Source organism: Zootermopsis nevadensis, unplaced genomic scaffold (genome assembly GCF_977971745.1).
Source record: "Zootermopsis nevadensis isolate Lab colony 2312 unplaced genomic scaffold, Znev_1.0 Znev_ptg000003l, whole genome shotgun sequence".
NCBI lineage: Eukaryota > Metazoa > Arthropoda > Insecta > Blattodea > Termopsidae > Zootermopsis > Zootermopsis nevadensis.
Window position 1 is genome coordinate 8,164,029 of NW_028259135.1, and position 23,879 is coordinate 8,187,907.

General features: G+C 38.2%; 1 protein-coding gene and 3 long non-coding RNA genes across 6 annotated transcripts; 2 read left to right on the forward strand and 2 right to left on the reverse strand.

Annotated features, from left to right (window-relative positions):
• Nucleotides 1-1,656: 1,656 nt before the first annotated feature.
• LOC147874965 (uncharacterized) lies at nt 1,657-5,131 on the forward strand. Of its 2 annotated transcripts, none has more exons than XR_015533510.1 (3): nt 1,657-1,810; nt 4,190-4,802; nt 4,949-5,131. It is a non-coding gene; the product is annotated as an uncharacterized LOC147874965 (long non-coding RNA). The 2 variants fall into 2 exon arrangements; XR_015533509.1 differs by lacking the exon at nt 1,657-1,810 and adding an exon at nt 2,452-2,772.
• LOC110837924 (uncharacterized) lies at nt 5,075-10,508 on the reverse strand. The gene is made up of 2 exons (XR_015533516.1): nt 9,794-10,508; nt 5,075-5,493 (listed from the first exon to the last, which is right to left on the reverse strand). It is a non-coding gene; the product is annotated as an uncharacterized LOC110837924 (long non-coding RNA).
• On the forward strand, nt 10,500-15,219 carry LOC110837923 (uncharacterized). Its single transcript, XR_002545887.2, has 2 exons — nt 10,500-10,597; nt 14,241-15,219. It is a non-coding gene; the product is annotated as an uncharacterized LOC110837923 (long non-coding RNA).
• On the reverse strand, nt 11,955-23,815 carry LOC110837920 (uncharacterized). 2 transcript variants are annotated; one of them, XM_022080583.2, is made up of 7 exons: nt 23,088-23,815; nt 21,933-21,964; nt 20,930-21,058; nt 14,236-14,449; nt 13,951-14,071; nt 13,679-13,746; nt 11,955-12,798 (listed from the first exon to the last, which is right to left on the reverse strand). In XM_022080583.2, exons 1-7 carry the CDS (start codon nt 23,136-23,138, stop codon nt 12,073-12,075), a joined length of 1,341 nt encoding a protein of 446 aa, XP_021936275.1. In that variant the 5' UTR covers nt 23,139-23,815; the 3' UTR covers nt 11,955-12,072. The 2 variants fall into 2 exon arrangements, with proteins under 2 accessions (XP_021936275.1, XP_087198368.1); XM_087342242.1 differs by lacking the exon at nt 21,933-21,964.
• Between the last annotated feature and the right edge of the window lie 64 nt (nt 23,816-23,879).

The following is a 23,879-nucleotide window of genomic DNA, read 5'->3' on the forward strand; positions in this document are numbered from 1 at the left end:
ATAGAGTGTTGAAGCAACAAGAATAAACACTATATTCTCAGTCATGGTGAACGACTTCTAACTGGTTTACCCATCAAACTACGTATACCTCATCCCTCCTAACCAATGTCCGCAAATACCTGAAAACAGTCAAGGAGGCCATGTTACCACAAAAACTTTTCTGATATTTGGGTAACCCTACAAATTGCACAGCACTTTACTTTTGAGGCATCTGGTGGCATCCGTGTTAGTCGACAGTAATACAGAATGAAGCTATTTTTGTGTTTCCAAATAATAAAACTATTTACGTACGAGGATTTATCAATGGATTTAATGCTCGTGTGCTACTCGGAGCTACTGAAATAAACTGTGAATAAATAAAAATACATGGTATACTATAACCACACAAAATCAGCAGATTAATTATATTAATTACAGGCCTCATCATTAAACGTGCGTCGTTTAATAAGCCCGTAAAATTACCCCAGAAACCAACATCCTAACAGAGACTCGAACCGAGGACTGTGTATTCGTGTCTGTGACCTTAGACCCTGTAATTTCCTCTCCGAAACGAAAGAATTTTGCCTTGGCGTCGATTTCTTCTCGTGGGTGCTTTCCCGTCAACAGAAACCATCCTTGTCTGGAGTAGAACTCAGTGTCGAGGCCTTCGTTTCCAAAATCTCTCTTCGAAGCAAAAAACTCTGATCCCTTCTTCCGTCTCGCTTAGTTTCGGCGCCAAAGGAACCGCCCTTGAAGGAAATCGAACTCAGGACACTTTTCCCAGAGTTCTGACCTTCCTGCGTTCTCTCACTATTCAAAATGAATAATCGGGATTCGAAGGAAGGAAACGTTTTCCCTGTCGCAGGGGCGATGGGTTCAATAGTGCCCGGGCCCCTCAAAAATCGTCTTTAAAATTAAACAAGTTTTAAAAATGACGTTATTTTTAAACAAGGGCAAATTAAATTGCAAAATTTCATTACTTTTAAATTAATTTCCTTTTACACAGAAAATATTTAATATTAATTATTGACTTCTTACAAATTATAAGTTGTGGATAAAGTGCTTCGAGATACGTTTGTGTTGACATATTTAGGAAAAACCTTTCAGAATAACTCGTGAATTTACGTTCTATGAATTAGTAACAATTTTGTGACAGTGTCCCGCACTCGTTCGATTAATATTTATTTTTTAATTCAACTTTTGCTGCCTGTGGACATCGAGGTCTCCTCCTCTCCACAAAGGTGAGCCAAGGGTTTCCTATTTAATATTATTGCTCATTACATTTACAGGTTATCATTTACAATCGTGAGAAGGGTTATTGCAGTGATGTGCCGTCTCTTACGAAAGTTTACCGCGGATTTAAATGCTGTTCTTCCCTTCTGGAAGCTGTCGGTCTCCGCATTCCTGCTCGGAATCTGAGAGACTCTTCTATGTTCAGTTGCAGCCCTTCGATTAAAAACATTCCCTTTGCTGGACGCTCATCAACTGCTGATGTTGTCTGCTGGGGCGTCCATGTATTTGTAAGGAAGATGGCTTCCCTTAACCACATTTTACGAAATTCTATTTTATTTCATTTATTTAAATTATTATTACAAACATCTGATGCATTCAGTAGCAATTTTTCTTTGTGCATTAACGTCCTATGCACTCGTGTGTTGTTTGATAATCTCTTTATTGTTACCTTTTCATTTTTATTGTTGTGTTCGTCTCGCTTGCTGTAACTGTAATTGGCCTTCTAGCTATTTCATTTGTAATTTTCTGTGTCATCGTGAGGATTGGTATGCAATTGTTAAACATTGTTGTTGTGCTCCAAATACTGTCTGCATTTATGGTAAATATTTCAATTTCTACAGCAATACGAAAAAAACTAGTGATTTAATTTCGTAACTCTTTTAATCCGAAGATGGCCCAAACAATATTTAAGAATTCCGAATAATCGCTGCTTACAGAGTAACCCTTAAACACGGAATAAAGCGTTAACTCGTGTACGAACTAGCACTCGGTTCGAAGTGTCGTGAAAACTGTGAAGTTCTTCTTGAAGTTCAGTACGGAGCAACGAAGCTTAGTAGCTTGTTGCTTTTAAGTTTGAAACGATGATGAACCAACTGACAAGTATGATATCGTCTTATTAACTGAAGGAACGTAAATTCTGTTTCTGGGAATTGAAATCGTAGTAAGTCGATGTACCTGATCTTGCTTTCACCGAAAGTGCAGGAAACGTTTCTTTAATCCGATTTATCCTGCAGTGCGTCCAAGGATGAATAATACATACAAAATATCTTATCCCTGGAGAGTCAACAAAAGGGAAATTATTATTACCTTCTTTATGCTACAAAACAGGGGCACAGGGTTGGCCATGAAACTTCCTTCTCCGAAAAATGGCGCATGTAAAGAATCCTCAAACGGATTATTCAGTGCTGTTATTTTCAACAATGTATCGGTGTAATATTGTTGATGCCTGAATGATCTTATTGTCAGCTGTATCTTCTCTTACTATAAAAATTTCTGATTTCGTCGTCGTCAACCAATTTGTCGTCAAAAAATTACGTCATCAACAATGTCAACAGATATTTGTTTACTCGGCATTGTTGTGGAACACAACAATGTCGAGTAAACAAATATAACGCTTCACAACAAAGAAATCAAAAAATATCAAGCCAGTCGCATTATCACTGCTCCAGAAGGAGCACTTCGCATTCTTGAATATTGACTGACAGTTGGCCTAAAACATCAGAAAAGTGAAAGAAGACGTTATCAAGTATTTGAAGTACCAACTCAAACAACTCCAACAAGGTAAACTGATACTCATTCGATATATTACGATTACGAAAACTATTATGAAAACTGACTTTATGATCGATTTTAAGACGAAGATTTGCAGGGGTGGGGCTGGATGTAAAAAGTTGACTGAACCAGAACTGTTGACCTCTGAACAGCGACGTAAAGAACTAAAACATCAGAACTATTTAACAAATAAAGAAAAGCTAAGGAAGACATACATTGATAAACGTAGAAAAACTTATTCACCAAGAGTAGAAGAGAAAAAACGAAGATATGTATGGATTGGGTTGGACGTAGAAAGTTGGCTGACCAAGATCAGTTGGCAAGTGAACAGCGAGGTAAAGAACTAAAACATCAGAACTATTTAACAAATGAAGGAAAGGGAAGTAAGACTTACATTGATAAAAGTAGAAAAACGTATTCAACAAAAACAGAAGGGAAAAAATCAGACGAAAATTTGCAAGGGTGGGGCTGGACGTAGAAAGCTGACTGACCAAGAACAGTTGGCCTCTGAACAGCGACGTAAAGAACTAATCTTGCAGACCTATTTAACAAATAAAGAAAAACGAAGGGAGAGTTACATTGATAAACATAGAAAAACGTATACAACAAGAACAGAAGAGAAAAAAAAGAAAAAGGAAAAACAGACGAAGATTAACAATGGTGTTGCTGGACGTAGAAAGTTGACTGATCAAGAACAGATGGCCTCTGAACAGCGACGTAAAGAACTAAAACATCAGAACTATTCAACAAAAAAAGGAGAAAAAAAGAAGACTTGCAAGGGTGTGGTAGGACGTAGATACTTGACCAACCAAGAACTGTTGGCCTCTGATCAGCGACGTAAAGAAGTAAAATATCAGATTACAGGAAGCGCTCCGAAAGGATTAGCCATCGTTGTCGACAAAAAATGACGTCATCAACAATATCACCTTATATTTGTTTATACACGGGGGTTAGTTTAGTGTCTTACTCAAGATTTTAAAACGCAACCAACCCACTTCGGGGGGTTGGTCAAGTGTTTAAACCCCCCATTCGGGGGGGGGTTAGTTTAGTTTCTTACTCAGGGGTTAAAACACTTGAATGAGACACTAAACTAACTCCCCTTCGGGACTAACCAAGGTTGGTTGCGTTTTACAAACTTGACCAACCCCCCCCCCCCCCCCCCCCAGGAGCTCCGAAAGGAGCGCCCTGCTCTAGTCTAAATAAGTTACCAAGTTCTTAAATAACTCTGATCAACATCACATCTACCAATACAATTAGTTTTTAGTATAATAACAGAATAATCGGCCGGTCAGAGAGCAAAATATTTGTAATATAAATATAAGCATACGTAGTATAAATTTGTATTCGAATTTCGTGTTGAATTTAGAAGGGCACTGATGCTATAATAGCATTGGAAGGTAATAAGATGTATCTTTTTTGACTGCAGGTGCCTGAGGAGAAAAACGATTTTTGATAACAACCGACAAACGAAGAAATAAATCAGGACATAACAGAGTTTATTAACGACCGTGGAGAACGTTAAGAGATTAATAGACGATCTGATATTTGCTGAGATGAAAGAACAAATATTAGCAGAGAGGGAACCTTTATTCATTATATTATCTCATTTCGCTCGCGTGGAGAAAGAGCTGGGGGACCTTCGTGAGAGAAACAAAGACGTAGAGGATCTGAGAAGAAAAATCAATCACGTTAATCACGTGTTGCTTCTGTAAAGAAGCAACACGTGATTAACGTGAGAAAAACACGCGAAACCATAAATGGCCTGACTCATGTAGTCTCAAGTATCATGGCCGAAAACGTCAATATGAAGCAGCAGATTCAGAGCTTTCGAACCTGCCAGTATCAGAACTTAGCGCCAACCTGCGGTGAGAACTGGGACCAGGGCGCTGACAAAGGCAGATTAGACGAGGCAGACGAATTTTCGGCTCGTACCTCTGAAAAAGCCAAGGCTGTTCGTTCTCCAAGTACGGTCGAACATTCAGAGACCGGCCTTCCGAGGCTCAAGGACTTCGAGCCGCTCCAACTTCTGGGGACAGGAGGCAAGTACGATTTCTTTCTGTTTGTGTCACCCGACACAGCCATTCATAGAAGACATACTTTATTATCTTATCAACATTATATTAGAAAAGTTCCAGTAAATTTGAATTTACTTGCTAATTTTTTGATTCTGTTATTGGTATTGCAGGCATGCTCTTACATCGCTCCAGTCTTGATGCCTAATGGATCGCACTGAAGAGGAAATTCTCGGCAATTCTGAAGTTTGGGATGTGATGAGTGATATTTTGGCTCCTTCAATTTATTGGAATTCAGCTTGTAACATTAACAATTTATTTTAATTTTATACAATAAATGATATTTACCATTGAAACATACACTTGAATATAAACAGATTATTTGATAAACAGCTACATGTTTAATAATTTTTGAGTTTTTCCAAAATATATTCTTATATCTGCGTGTATGTCATCAGTTGACTGTCGCAGTATTATGCAGCAATGAAGATTTATGTGACATTACTAAATACTTGTAGGAAAACTAACGCAGTTATAACTCCATTCTTCACAGGCTGCATCCCTCAGACTAAGACATAAATCATTCAGAAACAGTTCCTTTGCAATTTTCAATCCACTCGAAATGTCAGCAAATTACTGTAGTTGAGGCAACATGCTTTATTTTCTATGGCACCGTGTTTTGGCTTTCTCAGGAACATAAAGGGAATGGGTGGAAAACCTGGAAACAAACATTCTTTAAAAGGAATTGTTCCCAATATATCGTGATATGAAGGATTATCAAAAGGGGCACAGGTCGCGTCGATCATAAGTAGTGAAGTGCTGATGCTGACAGGCAGAGGCAGACACTTGATGGGTTGAATAACTGCAAGGAAACTGAGGCTGACACTCAGGAACATGCGAGTTAATACAAAAGAACACCGTACATAAAATGAATGCACAGTTAACACTTCTCGCAATAAACAATGCTCAAGAAGCAAACAATACTTACTGAAACAGAACACAGCAGAAATGTAATTAAGAGGGCAGTGGTTCCAGTGATCCTTTGTTCCTAACTACTCACTTACCATTCTGTCAGAAAATCACTTTCTGGGTTACCTCTTACATGCTTTAAGTGAACAGGTATTTTTATATTAATATTGGTATACAGTAAATATCTCTCTATTAATTTTAACTTTACTTAAGTGTTACAATTTTATAGTTCTTGGAAGGTTTTGATGGCAGAAGCAGACCCTCTGGACGGAGGAACTTGATATATCAATATTATGTGGAGACTTTCTGGTTATTAGATACTAAAATGCACTGAAATCTATGACTGATATGCTAATGGTAATAATGAATGAACATTGCAAATGGTCTCATAATGCTGCAATGTGTCTGCTATTATAGCATAATTAAAAGAGAAAAGTTTGGATGAAATTCCAGTACAGTCTACAGTCTCTTACAGCTAAGAGTTCTAACTCTGTGTTGCTGCTTTTTCAACGTGAACATGGCCTTTGCAGTTGTTCCCTCCTTGAGAGCCTTAAGTGCGTCTTCGTACTGGCAACAAAGAGTTTGTCTTGATGCCAAGTTTTTCATACACCAGATGCCTTCATACGCCAGGCAATGAAATTAATTGTGTCATGACACAATAATTAATGAAGAATAAATGCAGATTCATTGTCTGACCTCCCTGCAATACATAATATATGTGCGGGTGATTCTTAATTGCATTCATTTCATTTAAGGATTGTGATCTACTCCTAAAATCAATCCAAGATGAAGCTCCTATAAACAAATGGTCACAAGTGCCTTGTGAGAGGCTGCAGCAATGAAGCATCAGTTCAGAAGTAATATTTGGACGGGAATAATTGGTGATCACATTAAGAGTTGGTGTTTAAACTCTTAGGGTGTCTTATGTACGTTTCAGTAGAATTACCTTGAATACTATTGGCTGTACCATTGAGAGTGGAAAAAAAACAGTGTGGTTTATGCAAGGATAAGCTCCTGTTCATTTTACCTGCAACATAAAGCAGCTTTTGCACTCTGATCACACACATTGATGAATGAGATAAACCAAATCGACTTTGTGGCCTCTGTGGCCCGATTTTACTCTACCAACTCCTACCTGTGGGGGAATCTGAAGGGCATAATTTTGTTGGAAAGAGTCAACATGAATTACTAGCTTTGGCATTTGATTCAGTTGCTGGGACAACAGTAGCACATATGACTGGAATTTTTCATTGCACTACTATCAGGAATTCTTGGTGCATCAGAGGTCATTTATGCACTCAATGGAAGAAGCAGTATTTTCAGATTTTTTTTTTTTTTTTGGGGGGGGGGGGGCTTTTTGAAAATTAAGATGCTCTTAAACTATGTTTAAGTACGTCTCATTTGATTTACTGATGCTTCCAATACTCACTAATCAAGTGGTTGCAACCCTATGTTTATAATAATTTTCTGGGTTGAATTCAAGAATAGAACACATTCATTATGTTTGATGCATACAATTAAGAAGAACCAACTATTTGGCCATTTCTAATTATCTGCGTATGTTACCCAAAGCACTGATCTAGAAGACATCCTATTTTTATATTTCAGAAGAATTACATAATTGCTGAATGATGCACTTGCCAATTAATTCGTGTCATAAAAGAGCTTGTCTTTCCTCCATATATTTTTACAGTACCATTTTATGTACAAACTTTCACATAAAGTATCCTCAATCACTTTCATGTAGTCAGGGTATCTTGCATGAGGCAACTTTGTAGATTACAGACTTTTAAAATACCACCTGTTACTATTTGTAGAATGAATGATGTATTTGCATGGCAGCCTTCCAGAGGGAACCCAGCTGTCATAATCCTGAACATGGAACTACATACATACATTTTTATTACATTCCATGGATCTATAAGTTTGTCAGATGACCATACAAGTCATACTATTATATAAATGTCACAAAATACAAACAAAGGGTTCACATAAAGTAGAGATAAGTTCAAACAATCCATGATCAGACGCATTTAAAAAAGTTTTACTTCCTGACAAGGATCTGTGCTCTGGCAATGAAGATAGTTTAAGCAGGAAGCAATAACTACTGTAATGACTGGCAAGTAAAGTAAAGTTGTCCCACTACAAACCATGTAGGCACTTGGGGGAGAGGTAGTATAGATCCAACTAATACTTAATCTTATACACTATGAAGCTCTTCATTGTGCAATTTTCTGTGTGATACATTCCCCTCCCATTTAGGCCCAAATATTTTCCTCAAAGAACTGTTCTGAAAGGCCCTCAATCAATTTTCCTCAAAGTGAGAGACCAAGTTCCATACCCATATAGCACAACTTGCAAAATTATAAATTAATTATGAAAGATCTGATGACAGAGGAACTCTGTCTGACCCAACTGAGTAAGTGCCCTTCTCCACTTTATAAACTGAGGAAGGAAGTAGATGCAGCTTCAGAATGGCAGTGTTCTTTTTAAAAATACAGACGATTGACACAGTCCAAGAATTTAGTGTACTCGATGCCAAAATTACACTTTTGTAATTATATTAGGAATTAGGATAAAACATTTTGGACTGAATAATAGCAAGCATTCCCTGAATTTAATCTTCTATGGATTTCATCATGAATTGGCCTACTGACTTGTTAGTGTAATATATATAATTAGTATGGTTTATATGGCAGTAAGAGTAACAAGAATGTAATGATTTCTGTGTCTGAAATATCCTTATTGATAAAGTATTCTGTTTGCGAGTTCTTATGTTATGTCTGGTTTTCCCAGATATCACTGAATCAGTCTTTTACACATTTTTCTTTATGGTTATAATATACCTCTATTGTTTAATGAGAATAAAGTAAGAAAACTTTGTCTTATAATTGGGTAAATATGGTATATTGTCTGTTGTATAGGTGTTCATATTGAGGGGTTGATGTGAGGTTGAGAGAACACGGGAGGGAATTTTGCAGTTGCTACTTTACTTGAAGGTTTAAATCTTTTCTCTTTATATTGTAACCAAATATACAATGTAGAATTAAATGAAATAAGTATTGTTGTATGATTGGTGTGGTCTGTTTTTTATTGCCACCGTGAATTGAATCCCAGTCATTGAGCTTGAATCCAGCCATTTTTCTGAGCTATCCTGTCTTATTCTTAAAAATTACAGGAACTACAAACAAATGAAGGCGAAACACGCCTACCAACTTCACCTATAAGAAACCAACTACCAAACATATCGATAACCTAAAACCTTCCAATAATTTATGAAACCAACCACACGGAACAACACCTAGGATCGTAAACTACAGCTCAATCAACTTAGCACGAAGCACTATGAAACAAACTAGATCGCCTACATTCTGGCACACGTTGCCTCTCGGTCACCCGATTTGTTACTGAACCCAGCAACCTATATAAGAATTATTAAGTAATCTGTTGTTGCGTTAGTTTGTTGGTTCATACTATGTACAAGATGGATGACATTGATGCTAAAAGCCTCCATAAAGCAGAATATATGGGACAGTACAGAAAACGTAAAATAATAGAAGTATTAGATAATAAACCTAAAGTTCCCCCAAAAATACCAAAAACTAATGCTGAACGTAAAAGGGAATATAGAAATCGCAAGAAGCAATTATTATCAAATAATGAAACTAAGGTTCCAAAATAAATACCAAAAACTAATGCTGAACGTATAAGGGAATGTAGAAATCGAAAGAAGCAATTATTATCAAATAATGAACCTACGGTTCCCAAAGAAATACCAAAAACTAATGGTGAACGTAAAAGGAAATACAGAAATCGCAAGAAGCAATTAGTGCAAGTTAAGTTGTAATCCTGTATATTTGTAACCACACTGTGCTTTAAAGCCTTTCTTCTTTCCTCAAATATGGTGATATTTGAAATCTGATCACCAGGAAATACAACAACCAAGTTACAAATGGCACTGTAATGATAAACAGTGCCACATATTTTGGCAGACGTAACTCTTTTACATGACAAGCACATCTAATACATCATACTGCTCGTGTACTTACACGATGCATATCAAGTTCAGACAGAGGTAAATATATAGCAGACAGGAGGGCCCTTCATGATCACAGCCAAATTCCTGTTGCGATACCAAGTGCCTCACCCCCCACCCCGACACAAATGCATAAACAAACAGCATTCTGATGACGCAGTTGATTGAACATGTACTTTTGTTCTGGGGGCACACCACTCAGGCACCATTGCTAAACTAGCATTACTTCACGTTACAAGGCAAACATATTGAAATTCCTCAAGTAACTGTACAACGCACCAAACCCGCAAATAATAAACACTTCTGAGTATATAAATGTCACTTATCAATGCCGTAAACGCCTTATGGCGTTCATTTATTCGATTCCTCGAGAATCATCGACACATAACCTCAACCGACTAACGAGAACACCCCATAATTTCCAGGCTCTTATTCCGTAACCTAATAACAGCCCACGAATATCACTGTTCTCACATAGAAACTTACAGCAATGATTTTTGCATTATGGAATTTTAAGAGACTGAATATTTGCCATTATGAACAAAAAATAAATTTAGCACACAAACATCCTCAAAAGCGAAAGTTGACCTCAATACAACTAGCTGCACATAAACAACTTAAGCCAGTCATGCCACACCTCCATGACTCGAAAGACTAAAATCACGCAACAAATGTTACCAACTTATGTATTTTTTCTCTCTCTCTCTCTGCGAACTTGGCCACGAATTCTAGCAGCGAACCCAATAAACTACGTATTGCATCGACATAAGTGATGGAACCAGAATCCGAATCTACCACACGCCTCGTAGCCGAAGAGGTAACGTACGAGACTGTGGGGGATGACGTCGGCAGTTCGATACCCAGCGGATTCTTACAATAGTATTAAGTTATAGAAATAAAACAAGGGCAGAAACGGGTTTGGTATTGCATACTTTACCTTCCTGATTTCTGCCCTCCAAAAAATTACAGAGGGTTTCGTGGGTGGGATATGGAAGCCCAAGATGCGAGGAAAGAGGGGTTATGTAAAAATATATTTATGAGGGAGCAGCCAAGGTGGTCAACCAACACCAGACATATCATTTCATTTCCAGGTCAACAATCTTTAACCAAAACCACGTGTTCAAAGCACTGCAGTGAAAAAAGAACAAAAACTAAATTAAGCAAAGTCACACAGATATTGAAACTCTTCTTAGGGCAGCAATCATTTTACCAGAATCCTCAACAATGGTTGGTAAATGTATCCGACATCTTCTCTACCGAAGAAATTCTGAGTGGAAGAAAGCAAAGTAAGGCCCATATTAATGTTATCCTGAACAGCTCCATTTGCACCCGAAGTCAACTCAAAAGCCTTGCAAAAGACATGACACTGCAGGGCCCAATCTGCTGTGGAACCTCACGCCTAGTGGTACAACTAAGGTTTCTGCGTTATTGCAATGGCACCAACTTCAAAAGGGAATGTGAAATGCAATGAACTGGACAAAAGGGACACCCATATTCTCTCCATAAAGAGGAATCACATATTTGGTGACACATTGCCTCCAAAGCCAAGATTAACAGCAACTTAAAGTCTTCTATCAATGACTAATTCAAATCTCAATTTTGATGGTCTAACACATTAAGTAGTTGTAATATATGTGAATGCAGCAAGCAGCACATTACAACAGCAAAGCTAACATGATTTATAAATTAGTTGGTACCACAGTTGAAACACAATTACCACCCTCTACACTACCTCTCCCACGGCACATACAATATAGCCATTACATTGTCATCTGCAGGTCTGTAATTCCAAACAAGTTAGCCACACATCAGGGACACAACTAGTCTTCTCTCATATGTCAGTCTGTCAAGTGTTGGTGCACTCCTGCTGGACTATTTAATGACGGTGCAGAATAAATGTGACATTAAGGATCTCAGAGACTACATTCAAAGGCATTGAAGGGAGAGCCATGTAATGTGCAAAGTAAAAGTACACTTAAAATTATTCGTTGTCAGGACTTTTTGTCTATTCGGAGCCTCCGAAACATCATGGGTTTTAAAGAATAGATGATGGAAAAAGTCCTGACAATGAATAATTTTAAGTGTCATCAACCATTGTCAGAAACCTTTAAAATTAAAATAAAAGTAGTTTTCTGGAAATTATGAAAGTTCGAAACTGAAAAATCAACATATGATTTCAAATTGAGATACTTCTTTTCTTAATTTTATCTAAAAACTTTGAGTCTTGCACATGTGTAAGAAACAAATACATATTTTTGTTGAATAATAAACCAAATACAGAAAATTATAACATCACATTGCACCATTCTGTGCATGCTGTTCAGCCAGCAGTGGGCTCACGTCTTCCTTTGTTGCTCCTGAAGACTGTTGCCTTCTATTGCCTGAAGAAGCTGGTCTTGGTGGTGGTACAAAGAAAGGAGGTGCAAAATGTGCAGAAGGTGTTGCAGGTGCAGATCGTGGCAGCCATTTATTTGGTCGTGAGCCAGCCACTCCAAGACCTAATGGCATATATAAGTTCTTGCCACTACCACGATGAGGATGCCTCTTTGTCCTACTGTCACTCTGAGAATTAGTGACTGCAGGAACACAATAATCTGAACACTCTTCGTGTTGGAAAGGCAGCAACTGAATCTTATCGAGCAACTCTCGCATCCCTAGAGTGGGGCTAGTTGCTCTTGGAGGGGAGCCAGGAGTGCCCACTCCAGCCAAGCTGCTTATGTCAGAGCCTGTTGTCGATAACGCTGTTGCTGACACAAAGCTTTGCTGATGCTGCATGTTTCCTGATCTGCAAGGAAGTGACTGTTGAACCATTGTTAATGATGAAATGTTCTGATGTGATAGATTTTCTGTTGAGTTGCTGCAATGGATGTTATGATTGTTGAAACTGGTGACTGATGACGCAGAACGTAATAAGACTGGAGGGGCTGGCGATGGATTTGAAGTCTGAAACTCATCCAAGCTCCCACTCCCAATTCCAGACCCAGTCCAAGAGTATGGTGGGGGAATTATTGTATTGGCCTGCAACAAGAAGTCCAGACCTGTTCATATGTTTTACAACATTACAGTGTGCATTCAATATAAATCGTAAGTACAGACAAACGTCTCGACTTCCCTGTAATGAATTAACAACACTGAAGTGTGAAAAGTATGAATAAACATTTGAATCCCTTTGCAACTAAATATAGAAAAAAGGAAACTGGAACTGTCGTCCCTTGTGGATCAATATTATCAATTTCAGGAATACACACTTTGCAGGTCAGAAAACTGCATGGTACAGTGAGTGATAGTAGATTTTATCAACTCAGACTCACAACATTAACTTTTCGCACAAATGTATAAAGTCGAGAACAGCTAGCTACCTTCATAGCATGGTACTTGGAAACATAAGCCACTTCATCTTTACATTAACATGTGTCTGTGCTAACTGGTACAACAATCAAGGCCCCATCTAGCGTTGGTATACTTCCAACAATTTTACTGTTCACTGTAACAACTACACTCAATTTAATTCAATTTTTTTGTTACCTTCAATGTAATTTATAAGTTGTAAACAACCAAAACAACTGCAAACTTTTATGAGCCAACAAATCATCTTCAACATTTTAAAAATATATTTTCATACGCCTGACAATACACATGTAAGTCACATGCCTGAAAAAGGGAGAACATGTAACATGAATGTTACTATAATAAAAGGTTGTAAAAATGGCAGTTATATATATTTATTATTTATGTGATCAGGATGCCAACTGCGACAAGAGGCAATGCTGAACATACCTTTACCAACCAGAAAATTCACAAACTGGACAACGTGTACAAAGAGAACTCAGAGTTAACTGTGCTACAAAAACTATTATGACACTTTTAGTCACACTATGCCTAGTGATGCAGCACAGACCTCATTGGCTGCTGTGCAAAGGAAACTGGAACTGAGTGAGTCTGCGGTGCTTGTGGCTGACAGTGAACCTGCAACATATTAAATTCAAATAGCAATCCTGTTGAGCACGAGGCACATCACACACACGTGCTTAAAAATTCAGACTCTCAAACAACCGAGGAAGTTGTGTTGACTTTAAATGAGTTTATCACTTCATACGGTATAAACAACCTAACCCAACTGTGCTATCATGCAGATACATAATTATAGTTTAAACAAGAGTATATGCTTACCAACGGGCCTGACTATGTAGTTGCGGAAGTACTGGACCATGAGGTAATTCCCTCCGGCACTGCCCTTCCCACTGTCCATGTAGCCATTGACCAATGGATACAAATCAGGTTTTGATGTCACCTAAAAATTTCCAAATGAAACAAAAAAATAAATGTTTTCACTTCATTTGTTGTCTTATGAATGGTGGTTACAGTATTTTATTTTACATATTTCTTGTCACACATATGATTTTTGGTCATTTTAAACAGCATTCAACAAGCTTTGTGTTTGACTGTAAACTTCACCTCAGTGTATGGTGGTGGTGCATGACGGAAGGACGAGCAGCGACTATACTGAGGTGGAGGATAACAAGATATGGCCGACTCTCCTGAACTGGCATCAGCCTCATCATCACAGGACCCTCCTCTAGAGCTGCCTCTCGTCCAGCAACAAAAGCACCAACGACGCCAAAGACCACACACGCCCACACATGAGAGGATGAGAACCAACAGCAAGCACCTGCATATGGCACAATGACTGAAGTACGAGAAATGGGAACCTACTGAAATATGATCACTCCAAGGGGGAAACTAAAGCAGGGATAGTAATTAACATGTTACATAACAATTACAACAGCAACATTCAATGGTGTAAGTATAAAATTGAAGAAACACACAAAATGCATCCATCTCATTAATTTGAGTTCTACTATTAGCTATGCAAGAAACATGAACTACAAAATCTTTACTTAAATAACATGTAAGAGGGACATGGTTTCTCGTGCAGTCACACAGATCTATGAGGTGCATTTTGGGTGTTTCAGCTAAGGTGAACATTTTAACCAGGAAGATGATAAAAAGTGCATAATGACAGAGAGAGAGATCAAAAATATATACAGGAATATGGCTGGAAAACCTGACCACTCAAGAGACCAAGGCATAGATGTGAAGATATCAGAAGAGATTTTAAAAAGTGAGGTCTGAAAGGATGAACTAGATTTATCTCTTTCCTGAGAATGTAAAATTGCAGAATCTGTGAACACAGTAATGAACATTAAGGTCTCACAAAAGGAAAGAAAGTTGCTAATTATATGAGTGACTGTTAGCTTGTCAAGATGGATTCTGCTCTATGTAGTTAGTCATGTGGCACATCTGTACCTGTTGAAATGTCACTCTGTGACTGGTTGAGTGATGAGTACACGTAGCCCTGGATTTGCGCATATTCAGAATAACGCCAATTTCGAAACCAGCAAGTCAAAAAGTGAAAAAATATATTTTCAATTCAATTCAGTTCAATTCTTTATTATTTGTGTGCTATATCAACAGCCTGATGGCCAATTACAGATACAGCACAGAGATAAACTCACAAACACAATAAAAAATAAAAGGTAAAACAAGCAATTTATAAAATACATTGATACGGGAAAAAAATACACAAAAAATTACTTCTAACTATATTAGGATATTTGTAAAAATAACATGAATCAATTAAGTAAATTATACTATTATAAAATGTGAAGAAGTGTGACAATTTTCGTCTCGAATATGTCCAAATCCCTGCAGATGACATTAGCAGCTGATGCGCATCTAGCAGGACTGTTTTTGATCAAAGGGCTAAAACTGAACATAGAAAAATCTCTCAGATTCCGAGCAGGGATGCGGAGACCGACAGCTTCCAGAAGGGAAGGACAGCATTTAAAACCACGGTAAACCTGCGCAAGGAACAGTGCATCACTAGAATGCCTTCTCTTACGCATTGTCTGGAGTTTTAAATACTCTAATGCATCAGAATAGCTGTAATGCACTTGGGGGAGGAAACGATAGTAGCAAAGGGCTGCAAACTTCTGCTAGATACGTTCCAGTTTGTTGGCATCAGTAGTCGCAATAGAATTCCAAACGACCGAGGCTACTCAAGCTTGGATCTAACTAAGGTTACATATAACATATACAGGCAATCGAGAGAAGAGAACAAAAAGGTTAATGTGCGAACAAGACCCAGCAACTTAATACAATGTGAAAATATGTGGTCAACATGGTTGTGAAATCGGAGCTTGTAGTCGATAAATATTCCCAGGTCTTTAATGGTATCGGTACGTGTTATGGAGGACTGAAAAAGTTTGTAATCAAAGATCAAAGTAGTGGTTTTCCTGGAGAAGGAAATTACTGTAGTTTTACTAATATTGAGTTTCATGAAGTTAGCAGTGCACCAACCTTGTACCGAGTCAATGTCAGTTTGAAGTTCATTGCAGTCGTTGGGAGATTTAATGGCACGAAAAATTTTGATATCAGCAAAAAGAAGGCATTTAGAATGATTAATTACTTGGCATATATCATCAATAAACAAGTTGAAAAGTAGAGGACCCAAAACAGATCCCTGTGGAACACCAGAGAGGACCACAAAAGGAGACGAAAGAGTTCCAGAAACGCGAACCTGGGATTGTCTGTTGGTTAAGTAACTACGAAACCAGTTTACATAACCATCAGAGAGCCCAAAAGCACTGAGCTTCTTGAGTATAAGAGTATGAGGAACAAGATCAAATGCACTGCTAAGATCAAAATAAATAGCATCAGCTTGACCCTGGGAGCCAACTATTGGATTAATAAAATCTAGATAGGTTACGAGATTAGTAACTGTAGATTTAGATTTTGTAAAACCATGCTGACAAGGATTTAATTTAGACTTTATGTAATGTGAGATATGATCGTAAATAACAAGTTCAAATAATTTGGAGAAAGTATTAAGTATAGAAATGGGTCGGTAGTTACTAACAGTGGCAGAGTTACCTTTTTTAAAAACAGGAACTACTGCTGCTTGTTTCCATAAAATAGGGAAATAATTCTGCGTTAAACTTATATTGAAGATGTGCTTGAGAACAGGAACAAAGATCTCCGAACAACCCTTTATAACAAAGCTAGGAATGTCATCAAGTCCGATAGATTTGGAAGGTCTCAGACGACGAATTGCTTTCCAAATGTCCAATTCGTAGATAGGGGCTAAAGACAAGAAGTCAGAGGACTCCACAGGGGAAGGGGATACGCCTAAATAGGAGGTACTATAGACCGACTGAAAATGCTTAGCAAATACATCGGCAACCAAATGGGGTTCAGCCAAATGAGCGCCGTTAACCTCAAGCTGAATACAAGTGGAATTTCTTTTTCTACGAGACGCCACGTATTTCCAAAATTGCTTGGGTTGCGACTTTAAATTGTCGTCAATTGACTTCAACCAAACATGTCTGTCAGACTTGATTGTAGCCTTCACTAGTTTGCGATAGAAGGAAAATTTACTATAAAATTAATCAGAGTTATTCTTTTTAAAACGTCTGTAAAAGAAATCTTTCTTCCAGATGTAGTACCGTAAGGCACTCGAAAACCAGTGGGGGAATTTTGATTTTCTTGTAAACCCGCGGGGAACAGCCTTATCTATAGCATTTAAAACAACCGAGTTCAGGCTAGCGACAGCATCATCGACAGCGGTGATACTGTACATATATGACCAGTCATAACTCGATAGAATGCTATAGAACAGGGTGTAATCACCAGATGCAAATTTACGGTAGGAAAGTTCGGAATTTCTTATACCTGTTTCCAGGGACAATGGGACATTAATAACAAAAGGTGGGTGGTAAACATCCGGCTTTACAATAAAAGTATCAATAAAGCTAGTACCCAACTCACTGAAGTTCGTACATACAAGGTCTAGGAGACCACTGCTGCCAACAGTTTCCATGCATTGTCTGAGGTCGAGAAGACACGCGGAGGTGTAGACGGCATCTCCCTTGAGTTTCGAATAATAATGGCAGTTAGCCAGAGGGAGACCGCGCTTCCAGTCAAAACAAGGGGTGTTAAAATCACCCATGAGAATAACCCGAAAATTTTGTGTGTCTAAATTGTTTTCCAGAAATCGAAAGTAATTAGCAACAACTTCAAGTTTAGCATCAGGCGGAAAGTAATGGTTGCCGATGAGTAGATTTAGACCATCAAAAGTGGGGATTTCAACCCATACACATTCTTCAAAGGATTCTAAATCGTGCCTGCGTTTACAGGCACGTACTCCGGGAGATAAAGCTATTAACACTCCACCTCCACGCGTCTTATTTGTACATATTCTGTCAGAACGGAAAATAGTGTAATCGTCCGGAAATAAATTGTGATCGTAACACAAGTCGTTTAGCCATGTCTCAGTTAAACATAAGATACTATAACCAGAGGACCAGACGCTATCGTAAAATTCGAGTTGCTTGGTTCTGAGACCTCTAACGTTTTGGTAATAAATGTCCAAAGAATTGAAATGCTGTTTTCTAGTAGACATGGAAAAACCACCCGTGTTGACATCACCGGTGCGAGCCATTTAACTGAGTGAAGTAGCCCCATCCCCCAGAGGTTCCTCAGAAATGGCATTTGCACCTAATTGATCTGAAGGTTCGACCCCTAAAGCTAAAACCTCTGCACCAGGGGAGGACGGACGAGATAAAAGAGTCTGGGGGGAATAAATTTGGTCAGGATTAAGACGACCGAAATACGGGGCAATTAAACACCCACTAGGCCAGACACCGATATTGTTTACAAGATGGAAGTCATCCTCCACGACTGAAATGTGGAATGACGCATACGAGTTAAATTTTGTCTTTAACCTGGTGCAGGTAAGCGACGTCAGTTTTAATTGGTCTTTAAGCGAGTCTTCTATATCTGCGGAAGTGACGTCCGGGGAGAAGCGAGAGACGAACAGCGACTTCATTCTCACCCTTTTTGCTATGACAGCCAGCGAAGAAGAGCTCCTCACTCCAATCATTATGGGCCTCACTTTCTTGGAAGAGTTAGCCGAAGAATTGGCCGACTCAGGAAGTTCAACCCTCCTATTGGTGGGGGCTTCTTTCCCAGACAATGCCTTCTTCTTTTTGCCGACGACTGTCACAAATCCATCACCGGAAGTAACAGGAACAGCAACATCTGCATTCTTCCCGGCATTGGACTTAACAGAAACGGTGCTGATGTCAGTAACACCAGCAGACACAAAATGATGCAAACGGGCGGCAGCCACTTCACTATTGGACTTTGCTGCTGGGGGCAATGACCTAACAGATGTAGGAACTAGGGAGGTTGTACCCCCACAAGTAATTTTGTTAAGATGAAATTTTAGATGGTCATTGTCCTTCCGAAGTTGCTGAACATCTTCAGAAAGCTTTATGACCTTCTGGACCAAATTTTCAACCAAATTATGGGTGCTAACACCATTCAGCCGAACCGTCTCCAGTTGTACACTGAGCGATTCCGGGTCCTTAAATGCTGGCAAAATGAGCTCCCTGTCGGGAGATACAATCTTCAAAGGAAAATCCGATGTGGAGGCCGATCTGGTTGCACGAACAGGAGTGTTATCATCCCTGGACGTACGAGACCCGATACAGCAAGAAACATACTTAAAGGTGGATACACCACTACTCATATAGAACGAACATTCAGTTTCCGAGATTTGCAAACAACAAAGATGATACCTGGAGCCACAGGGCCCACAACACCTGATAAACTTTTGTTTACCATAAAATGGTTTTTTACATTGCTGGCAGCCATTCTGCCGGCTGGCAGCACACCACAGCCAGCAAACACACACAAAAATCCGCTGACACTCACAATATACGGAGCACCAGCAAAACACGTCTATCCACTCCAACAACTGAACTATTATTTATAACGTTTTACAATGCATCTCGTAATGATTCTTATACTAAATCGTAATTCTTACATCGCTGATTTTGAATAACAATTATAAATACAGTCATCTCTGCAATTACGTGTGTTTCGTTAACGCTAATTTGCTCCAATGAGATCGATGAATCGGTAAAAGCTGTTTGTGAAATGCAAACTTTTGCATATGCAAGTTTGCTCTTATGCAGTTTCATTCCTGGCACTTTAAATTTTCAAAGGACTAATTTAATCTCACCAGAGGTACCAGGGTTATTTTTAATATGCGATTTTCTATAGGTTGGCATCTTATATGAATGCAACTACCCCATAACAGCAGAGATGACTGTACACATCAATCACATGAATGAATCGCAGTCAATCTCGGGGACCAACGAATTGCCGATTGCATGTGTGTAAAATATATTTTTTAAATTTCCTTTATTTTATTTACGTTACTTCAGAGCTTTAAATGTAATGCCATTACATTATTGGTCAATGTTTGGGTGCTGGGAACGCATGTCATTGACTTCCCATTGATTTACATTATAAAAGTTTAAATTTACGCCGGTTCGTCCAGGAACTCATCCCAAGCGTATATCGAGGGCTACCTGTAATTAGTTACACACACACACACACATACCATCATGAATGATGTAGAAATTTTAAATTATGCAAATGGTGAAGGTTTAATTTTAAATAACAATTAGGCCACTTTGTAATTCAAATCATACATCTAAGTTAAACATATGCAGCTACTACCACCAAATTTAACAATGACTTCAACAGTTCAGTCAATTTCAATTTTGTAGGTTTTCTTCACACTACAGCATGAGTAAGGACACCTTATGGGCCTGTCAACGTCTGTCTGCCTGTCACATTCCTAACCCTCCATCATCAGGGTTACCGCCCTCATGATGGAGGCAGCAAGGACCTCTGAGATATCAGTAAACGTCTAACACTCTACATGGCACAACAACCTAGAAGAAAGCCGTCTTCAGACTCACTGCCGTGAAAACCTCAAATCCTACAATGTAAATGAAGATGACATACATATTTTTCAATCACTTTAACACAAAAATACAGAGCGTGTAAATGGAGAAATTACTGTACAGAGGAGTAAATTTAATTTTGTGTGCGCAGATCAGTTTTCTTTCAAATGCTCTATATTCAAATTGTTATTAGTCCCATACATTTCCTAAACTCTTGTACCCACACCAAATAGTGTAGAGACCTACATTTGTCATTGAACACATTGCACCTTAACAAACGACGACACGTTTTTGCAAATGGTAAGAAGGAAGGCCAGTTGATTGCCTACCAGAAGTACCAGTGGTTCCAGAAAACGATACTGAAGATGTTTGCTGGTGGAGGCACAGCCGGTGGTCGGTACCCTGGGACATACATGTAGCAACAACCCAGGGTGCAGCATTCTTTAGGCGGGGAACAGCTGCAAGGAGATGGACAAAAGGCTCAGTTTTAATTCCAGTTGGGGAATTATCATGAACTTCATGAATCCCTCCTCCAAAATACACTGCCACATAATATGCTAAAATAGCATTCTGTTCTGTAGCCTCTGCATTAAGAATTCACACATTATGTTTGCTTTGCTGTTACCAGAAGATTATACACCATTTCATGATCTCAGAATCATTCTATTGATTACTATGTGGTTCAATCTTCTTGCCTTTCAGCCTGGAAATCAACTCCAACTTTCTTTCTGAACCCCTGACTGTTATTTGCACATGGCCCTAATTCATTACAGAATCCCTGACTTTGTTCAGTAATGGCAATAGGTTTATTTCTTATGAATGGTTTATTTGACCATGCACTCTGCCAGTAGCTCAGACTACAAAGTGTCAAATAACAGGATGATTAATAAATATCAAACTGGCAAGGCTCCATTTAAGGTGTGGTGCTTGTATGTGCTGGAATGACTAAGTAAAACCATAAAAACTCAATTCTCATTAGATTATGAGGGCAAACTGAACTACACTGCTGCATATCATAGGCTAATTCCATAAACAATAACTGAAGGTATTTGACTTTATCCATCAGAAATTAAAAAATTATTATTCATTTGGGAGCAGAAATATATTTATGAAATATTATGATATTCATATCTTCAAAACAACTAACTAAAGTGTCCACACAGAATCAATGAGGCCCCGCAGTTTCAGAAAAAAAGCTAATTCTTGTTACTAACCATTCTGTGGCATGATGTTAACAGAAATGTGCAGTCCTTTCTTAGCAAACACATTTGTTAGAAAAAGAATTAAATATGTTGGAATTAAGCAAAATTATGTTGACAAGAAGGTACTTACAAATGACCACCATCACAATATTTTGATGATGCCTGGGAAGAAAAATTGAACATTCTAATTAGTGAGTTTTCAACAAGCAGAATGCTCACATCACTTTTCTTTTATTACAGACGTACTACATATATGAGTGAAGTTTACATACATACACACACACACACAAACACACATACACGAGTGTACATACATTCACTCCACACAAATATGTATATATACATATTAATATAGATTCCATGGTTCCATAACTTAGATTGTCAACAGGATGTGAAGTAAGTCAAGAAAATATAAATACATATTCTAAATACTGTAATGATTTTGACCAGTCACTCAGCACCACAAACAGTTTAATGCAAATATCTGTCATAAATACAATGAAATGACAAACCCAAATAATGATTAGGAAGAAGAAAAGATATTTTAATGTCCACAGACAAAGGGAAATTCATTAAAATAAAGGTTATCTAGTGACTAAAATTCTAAAATAAATGCCAGCATGAATAAATTTGCATTCCAATAGGACTAAAAATTGTCTAGAACACAATAAGCATCCGGTATGAAATTACTGCACTTCATCAACTATAAGTAAATAATAAATGTAGTTTGCCATGACCCTTACAATACTGATGCATCAATGAACATATATCACAATACAAAAAAGATTTGATATGAAACAACAATATCAACATTCCATATCCACTCCTACTTCATGACATGCAAAACAATAATCTTAACCTTTTGGGTCGCACATCCCTTCAAACCTTCACAAATTCTTTTCAACTCAGAGGTACACAATACAAATACAAGATGCAGATTTAACCTCCATGTGTCAAACGCTAACCTCAGAAAATATCAAAAAGGAGTTTACTACACTGTAATTAAATTATCCAATAATCTTCCTCCTACCATTAAAAATTTTAAATCACATCATAAAGGTATTTAACCCAGGGCTGAAAGAGTATCAATGATCTCACACCTTCTAAACAGTAGAATTGTATTATGACATATTCTGCATCCTTGGCTTAGGCCTATGAAGGATCTATGGAACGTAAATAAACTCTGTTTTGCTCTATTTAGGCTTTATTTATCTTAAGTAATTTGTGTTAGTGCATTTAATCGAACTGTATATAAACACAACCCAATACGTATTCACATGCCCACCTTTTCTGTAAGCATGAAGAGAGCCAATATTCCCGCTATAGACACGTACATAATACTGCTCGAGTGTTCTTTTGGCACTTGCAAATAGTCCACGATATCCAAATACAGAGCATATACATTTTATCCGTCCCCTACCGAAAGGCCACGGTCTCCTCTCACAACACTGACGAAGGAAGCAAGACCCACTGTTTTGATGTCACATTGACCTGGCCAATAGACGTTGGCCTACTGCCAGACTAGAGGTCTCCAAAGAACATAGTAGATCGACGGCAAAAAAGGAATGCAACCACAAACATTATTCACTGTGTATTAATGGATAACGTAACCACATGGTCAGCAACTCAGACCATAGATGTCCATTGCTATTAATGTGGAAACACTAAATGACAAAAATCCCGAAAAATTGTATATCGAACATGGATAACTTCCGTAGGTGAAAATAGTGAAACTTTTACACTTTACGGTCTTTGAGTTCGATCAGCCAAAGACACTACGCCAGCATTCAGCGTCGGCGCCGTCGTGACGCCTGATTTCACATTTCCTTGCCATTGCTGTCAGCCAACTATACGAACAAGGGTTGACTTAAACATTTTTGTGACCCCATGCAAATGTTCCGCGTTCACACCACAAAAACTGTTATATTACAATACACCGTGACATTTCCTTGAAACACGTTATAAAACAGCTCACGTACGGAAAATCTCCCTTACTCAAATGTATCAAACCAACGCAGCAGTCAGACTGCAGTTAAAGTAGTAAGATTGATTTCTTTCATCATCTTCCTCTCATAGA